This window comes from Dipodomys spectabilis, unplaced genomic scaffold (genome assembly GCF_019054845.1).
Source record: "Dipodomys spectabilis isolate Male_0828 unplaced genomic scaffold, ASM1905484v1 ptg000125l, whole genome shotgun sequence".
In the NCBI taxonomy this organism is placed as follows: Eukaryota; Metazoa; Chordata; class Mammalia; order Rodentia; family Heteromyidae; genus Dipodomys; species Dipodomys spectabilis.
In genome coordinates, this window is record NW_024870802.1 from 2,401,560 (window position 1) to 2,413,954 (window position 12,395).

Below are 12,395 nucleotides of genomic sequence, written 5' to 3' on the forward strand. Positions count from 1 at the left end.
CTATAGTGGGCATTGGTTTGGTTATAAAATACAAGTATCATGACAATGTAGTTTTTGACTTTTTGGAAATTAATTATACAGATAAGAAGTTTAGATTACCAATACTCTATAAACTAAACTAATTGAAGCCCCAAAAGGCAGCTTAAACTAACAGGAAAGGGTATTTAACAGACAAGTCTTTTCCATTCTTAAAATTATTCCTCCAATTTCCCATATTCCTCAGGTAATTGGTTAAAAAATCATTTCTATGCTTATAGGCTTTATTTTTATTGTAAAGGTGATGTACAGAGGGGTTACAATTACATAAGTAAGGTAATGAGTATATTTCTTATGGAACGTTGTTACTCCCTTGTTTTCTCCCACTTTGCCTCCCATTTATAGGCTTTAATTTAAAAAAAAATCTGAGATCCTACTATGTTGCAGAAAAACTCCTGTAGTACAAATCAAGTGTACAAGAAGGATGATTTATAATTTCTTCTTAACAAAATCTACTCCTGCTTAGAAGGATTTTCGGGATTCTACCTGACCAGTCTTACTATTTCATCCTCTGACCACCACCTCTACCACAGACCTGTGTAGTGTTTACAGCAGTCTTTTGTCCTCATAGAGCTATTTAGTATTTATTTTTTTCTACTCCCATCTGGAATTACTGTTTTCCTACTTTCTGTCAAAACTTATCTCCTCAGTTTTTAATATAACCATAGTTTGACATTAGTAATTCATCCACCTTTGTGTATGCTTTGTTGGTAGCTGACAAAAGAAGTTGACAATTCTATTAAAAACCAGTGAAAGATTTCATATTTACCTAAGTGTAAAATTTGAAGTTAACTAATCTTCACCAAGTAGCCATGGGATACGAACCTTTTGTAAAGAATATAAAAACAATAACCATGTCATATTAATTTTAATGCTTCTGTTGACCTAGGCAAGTAACCTATGGGCTCCATTTGATTTGCAATGATCATAGTTTTAGTTCTGATGAGAATGATTGAAGGAAAAGAAAAAAAACAAAATAGGTTGCTTCATGTATCTTTACCTGGATGAAAATTAATTTCTACCAAGGATCCATTAAAAGCTCTGGGTTATAGGTAGTTGTGTCTTGCTTATTATTGCATCTTCCCACCCCATAAGCATTGAGATTGAACCCATAATCTCTCACCTACTAGGCAAGCACTCTACCACTTTGAGCTACATCCCCAGCTCTTTTATTTTTCTTTTGTTTTTGAAGCAGATTCTTGCTACCTATTTCCCAGATGACCTTTAACTTGAAATCCTCCTGCCTATGCCTTCTAAATAGCTGGAATTACAGGCATATAACTGGCACTGGCTTGTGATTGTTTTTGTTTAAATTTCTTTCTGAGTAAATTTTGATTATCACTGATGTGTATTGTTTTGTTATCTTGGTTTTTCTTCTAGTGCATTCATTGCTGTCTTTTTTTCTTTACCATTGTCTTACAGATCTTACATTACAGTAGTCTTTTCCTCTTGTAGACCTAAAGGAACTCTAGCTATTATTTAGTTCTCTTTCTCCAGTTAAAAGTATTATTTCTTACCTATCACTTTGAGAAAATTACTGAGAAAAGCCAGATTTAACAGAAAGTGATCAGAGAAGTTGGATGACTGAAAAGTAGAGGAAAAGACATTAAGATTTGGCAATGACACACTGGTTGTAGCTACTTGGGTTGGCTGTCCTATACTTCATTGTTAAAGGAAGATTTTTATTAAAAGAATTATTACTGTGTTGAAAATGAACTATACAACTTGCTGGTGGGGATGGGAAGGAAAACCTGGGAGAGCGAGGGAAGGGGTGACACTATCAAAAAAAAATGTGCTCTGTATCTGACTTAACTGTAGTCCCTCTGTATATCACCTTTATAATAACAACAAAAAATGACAATTAAGAAAAAAGAATTATTAGTGGTAAAATTATAGTCTTGGCTATTCCATGTCAAATAGTGTGTAAAGATGTCTAGGGTCTTTTTTTTTTTAATGGTGATGTTTTGATTTCTTAGATGTAAAACGAAGATCAGGAGCAGATTTGAAGAAATGCAAAGTGAGTTGGAGCCAGTCAGCATGTCAGAGACAGAGCACGGAACATCCATTTCCTCTGATACACATGTTGGAAAAGCATCTGAACTAAAAGAAGACTCAGGCAACTCATTTTCTGGTGATGATGAAAGCAACAGATTGGAAAATGAATTCAAACTATTGTCACTAAACTTGGACAAAATTTTGCACCAACCTCATGAACACAGTAATCAAGTTGAAGTACAAGAAAATTGTATTCTAGATCATAGTAGAGATGAAGATTCTTGTACTAAAGCAGACACATGCCCAGAAAATTCTGAACAAATAGATAACTTCCCTAGTGGAGATTTTGTAAAGCAAGTACCAAAAACAAGTGAAACAGAGCAGACAGTAACACAAATATTGGCAGAATTAAGGTCATCTACATTTACAGAAGCTGCTAATCAAAAGACTTATTCAGCAAGCCCCTATGATACAGACTGCACTAAAAAACTTATTTCAAAAATAAAGAATGTTTCAGCCTCAGAGGACTTGTTGGAAGAATTAGAATCTGAGCTCTTATCTACAGAGTTTGCAGAAGAACACCAAGTGCCAAATGGAATGAATAAAGGAGAGCATGCATTAGTTCTTTTTGAAAAATGTGTACAAGATAAATATTTGCAGCAAGAATACACGATAAAAAAGTAAGTTTTATTTCATTAGCAATTTTTCCCCCATAGGGATATTAGAGATTAAATTCCTTTAAGGAAAGTCACATCTCAGCTACTTTTAATTCCCACAGTAGAGCTGTGAACGTGTGGTTCATCAATAAAAATAATAATTGAGCAAATGTCTGTATGTTTTTGTAGTTAATGTAGTATATGTCTTAAAAAATGCTGCAAGTAATGTAATTTTTTAAAGAGTTAAAAGTCTCTATATAGGAAGGGGAAACAAAGGAAGAGGCTACAATGCTTGATAAGAAATGTACTCATTATCTTGCCCATATAATTGTAACCCCTCTGTACAGTATTTTCACAATTAAAAAAAAAGTCTCTATATAGAACTCAGTCTTGGATTTTTGAAAAAAATGTGGAAGTATAATTAGAAATTATAAAACAATGTTTTTGTTTTTCGGTTGTAGGGCTTGAACTCTGGGCCTGGGCGCCTGTCCCTGAGCTGTTCAGCTCAAGGCGAGCGCTCTATCACTTGAGCCACAGCCCTCCTTCAGTTTTGTAGTGATTTATTGGAGATCAGAGTCTCACGGACTTTTCTGCCCATGTTGGCTTTGAACCATGATCCTTAGATCTCAGCCTCCTGAGTAGCTAGGATTACAGGTGTGAGCCACCGGCTCACCTAAACTTTTTAAAATTAGGAAATATGTATGAAAAAAAAGGAGATCTACATGTAAAAAAGGATAGAAGAAAATCGCCAAATATTAATTGATAGGAAATTAACATTTCATGATCACCCTTTTTCTAGTCTTTGAGATTATTCTATTCATTCAATCAGTTGTTCCTAGTTCAGCTCACAACTCTTTATTGCTTTATCCAGTGAACTTTTAATCTCTTTAAGTGTCCAGGGGTCCCTTCTTTTATATTTCTAGTTCTATATACATATTTTTAGTTTTGATAAAAATAATAAAGTACACATAACATAACATTTACTATTTTAACCACTTGAGTGTATAGTTCAGTAGTGTTATGTATGGTCACATTAGTGAACAATCACCAGAACTTTCACTTTGTAAATCTAAAACCTTGTACCCATTAAACAACCCTTTCCTGTTCGTTTCTACCTTTCCCTAGCAGCCACTGAGTTGCACTGTTCTATAAATGTGACTACTCTTGATAACTTCATGTAAGTGGAATCATATGGTACTTGTTTTTTTATAATGTATATTTCAATTTACATAATGTCCTTGGTGTTTATCCATGCTATAGTATGTGTGAGAATTTGCATAAGGGCTGAATAATATTTTTTATGGAGCTATACCTCCAGCCTTTCTATGGTTTTTATAAACTATCAGCACCATAATATACTTTAGATACCAGAATTTACTCATCGTACACTTGGAGAAACATCTTTCCATATCCTCCATTTATTGTTCATGGCTGCCACTGTTCCATTGTGTTTCTACTCCCCTACTTTCTAACATCAGTGCTATCATCCAAGGCCCAGACAGAATCCTTAATTAAGAACAATTATCTGGCCGGGCGCTGGTGGCTCACGCCTGTAATCCTAGCTACTCAGGAGGCTGAGATCTGAGGATCGCGGTTCAAAGCCAGCCCGGGCAAGAAAGACCCTGAGACTCCTATCTCCAATAAACCACCAGAAAACCGTAAGTGGCGCTGTAGCTCAAGTGGTAGAGCGCTCGCCTTGAGCTGAAGAGCTGAGGGACAGCGCCCAGGCCCAGAGTTCAAGCCCCACGACCGACAAAAAAAAAAAAAAAAAAAAAGAACAATTATCTGATAGTATGTGGCATGTAAGAACAATTTTAGCTGGGCACCACTGGCTGGCACCTGTAATCCTAGCTACTCAGGATCTGAGGATCGTGGTTCAAACCCAGCCTGTGCAGGAAAGTCTGTGAGACTCATCTCCAGTTAACCACCACAAAACTGAAAATGGCGCTGTGACTCAAAGCGTTCTCCACCACAAGTCTCAAGAAAAAAGAAAAAAAAAAGCTCATGGACCAGGCCCTGACTCCAAGCCCCATAATGACCCCCAAAAAAAGAACAATTTTGAGCTGAGTGCGTAACTCAGTGTAAAGTGCTTAACCAGAGAATGTTTTGTAAAATATCTGATGTGTGAAGCAATGAGATGACTATTTTCTGAGCTACTTTTTCTTCTATGGACAGAATTAGCATTCTAGTCTTAGAAGTATAGTCACTAGAGGTAGTATATAGTCCCTAGTTCTGAGAAATAACATCATTATTAAGCGACTTTTGTACTGCGGACAAATTTTATTATAAAAATATTAGGAATGTTGGCTTACTATAATCATAGGTATTTGCTTCATACTTTGTAAGTGGATTAAATATCTTAATTATCTCCAATTTTAATGATATTTTATTGCCTTTCATATTAAGGTTAATTAAAGAAAATAAGAAGCATCAGGATCTCATCTTAGACATTTGTTCAGAAAAAGACAATTTAAGAGAAGAACTAAAAAAAAGAACAGAAACGGAGAAGCAGCATATGAGCACAATTAAACAGGTAAAAAGATAAAACCGTCAAGACTAAACTTCAATTTATAAAATAAATATATTCCTGAAAAGTTGTGTATAAATTGAAGTTCTGAAAGTTAAATTATGTCTTGAATACAGAGAATTGGTTGGTATTTAAAACATTCTATGAAATTGAAATTTTAGCTTTACTTTCTTTTATGTAAATTCTTACTTTTGTGATGTATGTGAGTATTCTGAATATAATAAAACATAGTTTACGGTGTTCAGAATAATAAAAGTGATAATTTGATTTGTAGTTAGATTATTTTTACCAATTAGGGGAAGACACAATGTTTAAAAGTTTATATCTACATTAGGATATATTTATGCTTACAGTTTAGTGTGGCTCCATTTCTGGTATTTTCATAAACTACACTGAAAATTGGCTCTTATAATTTATATTACATCTAGCTAATTGGCTTCCTGTATTGTTCTTCCTTCCTTTTAAAGAACATAAAGCATTGATCAATGAAGTAAATATTTGGGCTTACTACCAACATGGAGCCCCTATCTGTGTGAGGTGCTTTGTGAACAGATTAGAAGCATTCTAGCCTTAAATTATTATGATTTAGTGGGGAGGACATGTTCTGAGAAATGCATCATTAGGTGATTTCTACTGTGTGTGAATATCACACAGGATTCATTTCTAATTTCTATTCATTTCTATTTCTAATTTTCCATTTCTTCCTTCATTTCCATCAGATTTGTTTGTTTAAGACAGTCTTAGTGTGTAGCTCAGGCTGGTCTGGAACTCCCAATCCTCTGCTTCAGCCTCTTCTGAGTGCTGAGATTACTGGTGTGAACCACCATGCACAGTTTATCATTGGGGAGTGTGTGTGTGTGTGTGTGTGTGTGTGTGTGTGTGTGTGTGTGTGTGTGTGTGTGTGTGTGTGTGTGTGTGTGTGTGTGTGTGTGTGTGTGTGTGTGTGTGTGTATTTTATGTTTTTGATCTCACTATGGAGTGCAGGCTGCCTTCAACCCATAATCTTATTCTTCCTGCCTCTCAAGTACTACCTCTGATTGCAGCATGTAGGTGGGCTCTGTTTTGTTGTTGTTATTGTTGTTGGTTATAGAGCTTGAACTCAGGTCCTGAGTACTGTCCCTGTGCTTTTGTGCTCAAGGCTAGCGCTCTACCACTTTGAGCCACAGCTCTACTTCCATCTTTGGGGTAATTGGAGATAAGAGTCTCACAGACTTTCCTGCTTGGCCTGGCTTTGAACTGTGATCCTCAGATCTCAGCCACCTGAGCAGCTAGGATTACAGATGTGAGCCATCACTGCCTGCCTGGATTCTGTTTTTATTCCCTCTGTCACTTTCTCCTTTTGATATGATTACATAATTACTATCATGTGTTGATAGTTGGATTTGTATCTGCCATTTTGCTGTCTGTTTTCTGTATGTCTCTTTTATTATTCCCATATTCCTTTTGCTCTACTTTATTTAATACTAACCAGATATTTTCTAATGTAACATTTGAATTTTTTTAAGGTGCTTTCACTATGTTCCTTTGAGTTATCCCTTAGTGGATGCTTTAGGTCTTAACTATGTATCTACTTTACTGAATCACAATTTCTTTGGATTTATTGTAACTTTTTTTTCCCAATGAGATAAATACTGCTAACAATTTTGAATCCAGTGATTAAAGTATATTCATTACTTTCTTTACATTGTGTTCTGTTGAAATAGCTACAATAATAATTTATAATCTGGAAATAATTTTCTTTACAGTTAGAATCAAGAATAGAGGAACTTAATAAAGAAATTAAAGCTTCCAAAGATAAACTAGTAGCCCAAGACATTGCAGCTAAAAATGCAGTTCAGCAATTACACAAAGAGATGGCCCAACGGATGGAACAGGTATTTTTCATGTCTGTTAAAATTTGCCAACTTGATGACTCTCTTATTAAAATTAACTTAGACTATTTTGTTGTCAGTGGTATATTAAGAATAGATAAATTCAGTTATATAAATATCAACCATTAAAACGCTGAAGTAATACATAATATATTCAAGTCCTTCATTTATATTTCTTCCTCTGCCGCCAGTCTTTCATATGGTGCAAGCAGTGGGTCTTGCACCATAACTAATTATTGATATCTTGTTTATATGTTTATATCTTGAATATGCCAAGTTGCACATGCTTACATGTACATCTTTGAACTCGTCTGTTTTTTTGTTTTTGTTTTTGCTATAACAAATACCTGCGTTTGTGTATTCCATTAAAAAAAAAAAAAGCTTTCGGTTCTAGAAGTTCAACTCTTAGAGAGTAGTTCTGTTAGCTAGATTACCTCTGTCACATTTAGAGTGCCACATCTCATTCACTCTGCTAGTACTCTTGCTGGCTGAGCCCAGCTGGAAGTTGAAGGTAAGAGAATCTATTAATACGATCTATGATGATTATGTTCCTGGAACACAGGATAGGGCAGAAAAGAGTGAGAAACAGATCTGAAAGAGTAAGTGGAGTAACCGTAGCAACCGAAAGAAAGGGATAAAAGGAAATATTAAACCTGGCACCAGTGGCTCACTTCTGTAATCCTAGCTACTCAGGGGGTTGAGATAATGAGGATCTTTTTTTGAAGTCGGCTGGGACAGAAACATCTCTTGTTAACTAGCAAAAAGCCTGAACTGGAGGTATGTCTTGAGGTAGAATTATCAGCTGTGAGTAAGCAAGCCCCAAAAGAGCCTAAAGCCCAGAGTTCAAGGCCTGGGGGTAGGGAGATTGCTAGTGTTTTATCATTTTTCCATAATTTTGAAACTTCCTTTATTTCAAAATTTTATAGTGTCAGTTCTGGGAATGTTGAATTTCCCCTCCCCCAAAAAAATACAACAGAAAAAAAGGAAAAGAAACTTGATAGTATAGGAAAGTATGATTTATTTTAATAAATATTTATTTGAAAAATTTTTTTATTAATGTTCTTTTCTAAAGGCCAATAAGAAATGTGAAGAGGCACGCCAGGAAAAAGAAGCAATGGTAATGAAGTATGTAAGAGGTGAGAAGGAATCTTTAGACCTTCGAAAGGAAAAAGAGATACTTGAGAGAAAACTTAGAGATGCAAATAAAGAATTTGAGAAAAACACTAACAAAATTAAGCAGCTTTCTCAGGAGAAAGGACGCTTACAACAGCTGTATGAAGCAAAGGTATAACTTGTGCCAGTGTGCATTGTGTGAAGTTTATTTTCTATGCTTTTCCTTAATTAAATAATACTAAGATGGTTAAAACATTGAAACATAGTCATTTTTGTTAATTTGCCTACTAAGAACATGAATGTTTTAGGAATTGTAATATCTCATTAGTTGTCTAATGGAAGGGTTGCTAGGGAGAAGATGAAGTATTGACATGTTATAACTTTTTTTGATCGCTTAAAAATATACTCTAATGAATAAACAAGTGTGTGCCTTAAGACTACGTTTATTTTAGTAAAATATGTATATAGTAGTACCAAATTGTGAACAGTTTTAGAGTCAGAAGTATGTATAATAGGGTCAAAATCTTGCCTCTTGGGCTGGGAAGGTGGCTCAGTGGTAGAGCACTTGCCTTGCATGCTCGAGGCCCTGGGTTCGATTCCTCAGCACCACATAAGCAAAAAGAAAAAAGCAGAAGTGGCGCTGTGGCTCAAGTGGTAGAGTGTTAGCCTTGAGCTGAAGAGCTGAGGGACAGCGCCCGGGCCCAGAGTTCAGGCCCCACGACCGGACCCAAAAAAAAAAAAAAAATCTTGCCTCTTGTTTCTCTTTCTTAGTGGTGCTAGGAGTTCAACCCAAGGCCTCATACCTGATGGGCAGGTGCTCTGTTGCTGAGCTATAGCCCTAACCCTGGCCAGAATTAAAATTTTCTGCCTTCAATGGAGAACACATCTTTCTATGCTATCCTAGAAGATTAGCGAATTAACTATTCAGAACCCCCACTGTTAACATGCAATTCACAAATGCTATTACTCAGGAAGTCTAGCAAAACCAATTTAGTTCAAATTTCACTTTAATGCCAGACAGTTAAGAATCACAGAAGCATGCTTGTGGTTTAACATAATCTGGTTAAAATATAAGTGGTATGCAACATCTTTACATTGGATTTAGAATATTACTGCCCACTGGAACCTTAAATCAGTTTTATGGCTGGCAGGCCACAGTATAGCAGCCCTTGAATTGCAGTGTTATTGCACAGGAATCTATTGTTATTTTGAGGGGGGGTCTAAAGGATATACAGATGTTTAATTGATTGTTTATGTGAAAAATATGACCTGTTAATATTATTTTAGGAAGGCGAAACAACTAGACTCACCAGAGAAATAGACAGATTAAAGGAGGATATCAACTCTCACATCATTAAAGTAAAATGGGCACAAAATAAATTAAAAGCTGAAATGGATTCACACAAGGTGAGTACTATAACAATGGAAAGGTTAGAGTGAGTGTTAAGAGCAACACTATCAGGAGCCATGGAGCCTGCTTTAACTACTTCTGCGGAATAACTTGGATCTGAATATTGGACACTTATGAAAAACTATTTCATTGCATCGAACTTCATCCCCAGCTTGTAAATATCATTTTACTTAAATATATATATGAAATGAGAAGTTATTATAAAGGCTGGTACCTGATTATATAACTTTAAAACAAACTTACCTTGTATTGGAGGTAGTAAAAGTCTGCAGTTAATATGATGTAAAGTAAAAAAACAACTCTGAAATGTGACCTAAACTGAAGAGCAATTAGGGAAATAACAAGGTTTCAAAAATAAGCTATTACTATGGGTTACCTTACTACACAATTCCAAATCAATAGAGCTATTAATAACCTGTGGGTTGGTATCAGTTGAAACTAGTTAGGGAGTCAGTGTATCAGTAGTGGTCAATGGTAGGTTAAAGAATAGTAGATTCTTTCCATTCTGAAGCTCACTGATGACTGATCAGCACAGGTGTGTACTAGAGTTAGAGAAAGAACTGCCAGAAAGGGTTTAGAACTTTCCCTGTATTTTGGATTACAGAATGAGGAATTGAAATTCCAAATCTTTACAGACAGCGTCTAACTACTTAAGTTACTTTAAGATCTGAACATAATACTTGATCTAATATCCAATGTCTGTGGCTCTTTGCTTATCTTCATCTATTGTCCTCAGAGACAGAATTCTGAAACCTGTTGGAATATGAGTAATAGAGGAAAACTTAACAGATCTTTGAGGCTTGTGTGATTAAAGATTGGGTGATAATAGATTTTTAGTGGAAGCTTTGAAGTCTGATGAAATTAGATACTTGCTAAGTAGGTTAGAGAAGTAGTTTAAAGCAGACCTCTATACAGTTACATGGTATAGAATGTTAGAAAATGAAAATAGCAAACACTTTGCCTAGCAAGTGGAAATGAGAATGTATCAGTTCTTTTTATCTAAAGGTACTTAGTAACTATCAAACATTTAGCTCTGCCCATAGGAGACACAGTCATTGCCTACAGAGTGCCTGGAACAGGTCCCTGGTTACCTGTTCTGTGTGTTAATGTAGTGAATGGGAGAGAATCTTTGCAAGGATATGAGATATAATCATGATCTGGGCAATGGAAGCCGCCCCTTGAGAGGTGGGAAAGAGACATATGAACCTCAGTACATTTATCTGGGCTCAGCCCAAGTCTTAAGTACTAATCCCAGAGTTCTGTGGGTTACTGGATTCATAGTAAGCGTTAACTATCAGACATCCAGGCTGTATTACCAGAATTGAACTCTAGACTAGACTAGAAGACACTAGACACATACCTAGTTCATCAGATCATACGGTAGAAACTAATTATTCCATTTCCTTAAACTTCTTGGTGATTTAACTAAAATCTTTAACATCTAGCCTCTAAAATCAATTGTAGTGAATAAATAAGAGTGAAATACCTGAAGTATCAGATCGTCAATCTGGATACTATGTTTTTATCTGACTAGCGTCGGAATAAGATGATTTTACTGCAGCTTAGATAAATCTGGCAACAAATATGGTTGTGATCATATGGTAACATTGATTTGGCTGTGCTTGGTGCGTGCTAGATATTTCTGCCTGAGAGAAAGCTACAAGTGTAAAGTCTTGTAGATCAATGCTGCAATTATATCAGAGGATACGATAGACTTTAATACTTTGCAGGCCACTAAGGTCACCTAAAGCAAGACTGTCCTGCTTAATATGCTCTTTTCCCACTTACTGTGTTGTACACGGTGAATTTATTCTTAGTTTGTTTCCTCATAAGGCTTTCTAATTAGAAGTTCAAGCTTACTTTATATAAGTTTTGCTATTTCATTCCATTTAGTAAGCTATATTTTATATTTCTGTCATTGCTATACTCTATTCTTTTTTTCCTACAGTCTTATTATATTGTGAAATAACAAGGTCCAAATTTATCCTCCTACCATTAAAAAACAAAAACCTAAATACCTGAAACAGAAATTGAGAAGTTAAAAAAAGAAAAGACAGGAAGGAAGTGGTTTTGAGACTTGGGATTGTTGAGCACATATGACAGTGATTCTTGAGGGAAGAGACTCAAAAAGGTAGACTGTGAAGAGACTTCTAGGCTCAGACACAGGAGAGGATCCAAACCAGACTCCAGTGGTCTCCCTGATTTGAGGAGACAGGTCAGGGGGAAGAATGGGAGCAGGGAGGGAAGAGTTTGAGAAAAGAAAAAGGAGTAGAGCCAGTGATCTTTAGTGCTTATGCTGCTTGGGAACGGTTTGTATTTTCACCAGCCAAAGAGAAAAGACCTCAGTGCACAGGGCATCAAAAAGACCTCAGAAGGGTCATTGTGGGGACCAGTTACCCTTATACTAAGGTCTAAGATCCACCTTACACAGCTTTAAAATTGTTTGTTTCAAGTAAGTTAACTGTGTCCTGAAAGTCCAAAAAAAATTTTTTTTTTTTTTGGTCATGGGGCTTGAACTCTAGGCCTGGGTGCTGAGGTTCAGATCAAGGAGAACGTTTTATCACTTGAGCCACAGCGCCACTTCCAGTTTTCTCAGTGGTTTATTGGAGCTAAGAGTCTCTCAAACTTTCCTGCAGGAGCTGGCTTTGAACCATGTTCCTTAGATCTCAGCCTCCTGAGTAGCTAGGATTACAGACATGAGCCACTGGCCACCGGCTCCAAAAAATATTTTGATGAATGTATAACTTCACCTAAAAACATACAACTTACTGTTTGGCATCCAATGA

At 36.0% G+C, this 12,395-nt stretch overlaps 1 protein-coding gene across 1 annotated transcript in view; it reads left to right on the forward strand.

Annotated features, from left to right (window-relative positions):
- The window catches only part of Ccdc186 (coiled-coil domain containing 186), a 36,701-nt gene that overhangs the window by 6,894 nt on the left and 17,412 nt on the right, over nucleotides 1-12,395 (forward strand). The window contains exons 2-6 of the mRNA XM_042689253.1: nucleotides 2,013-2,711; nucleotides 5,094-5,220; nucleotides 6,960-7,088; nucleotides 8,158-8,370; nucleotides 9,486-9,605. Coding sequence (XP_042545187.1) covers nucleotides 2,047-2,711; nucleotides 5,094-5,220; nucleotides 6,960-7,088; nucleotides 8,158-8,370; nucleotides 9,486-9,605 — 1,254 coding nt within the window. The 5' untranslated portion in view covers nucleotides 2,013-2,046. The remainder of the gene's footprint in view (nucleotides 1-2,012; nucleotides 2,712-5,093; nucleotides 5,221-6,959; nucleotides 7,089-8,157; nucleotides 8,371-9,485; nucleotides 9,606-12,395) is intronic.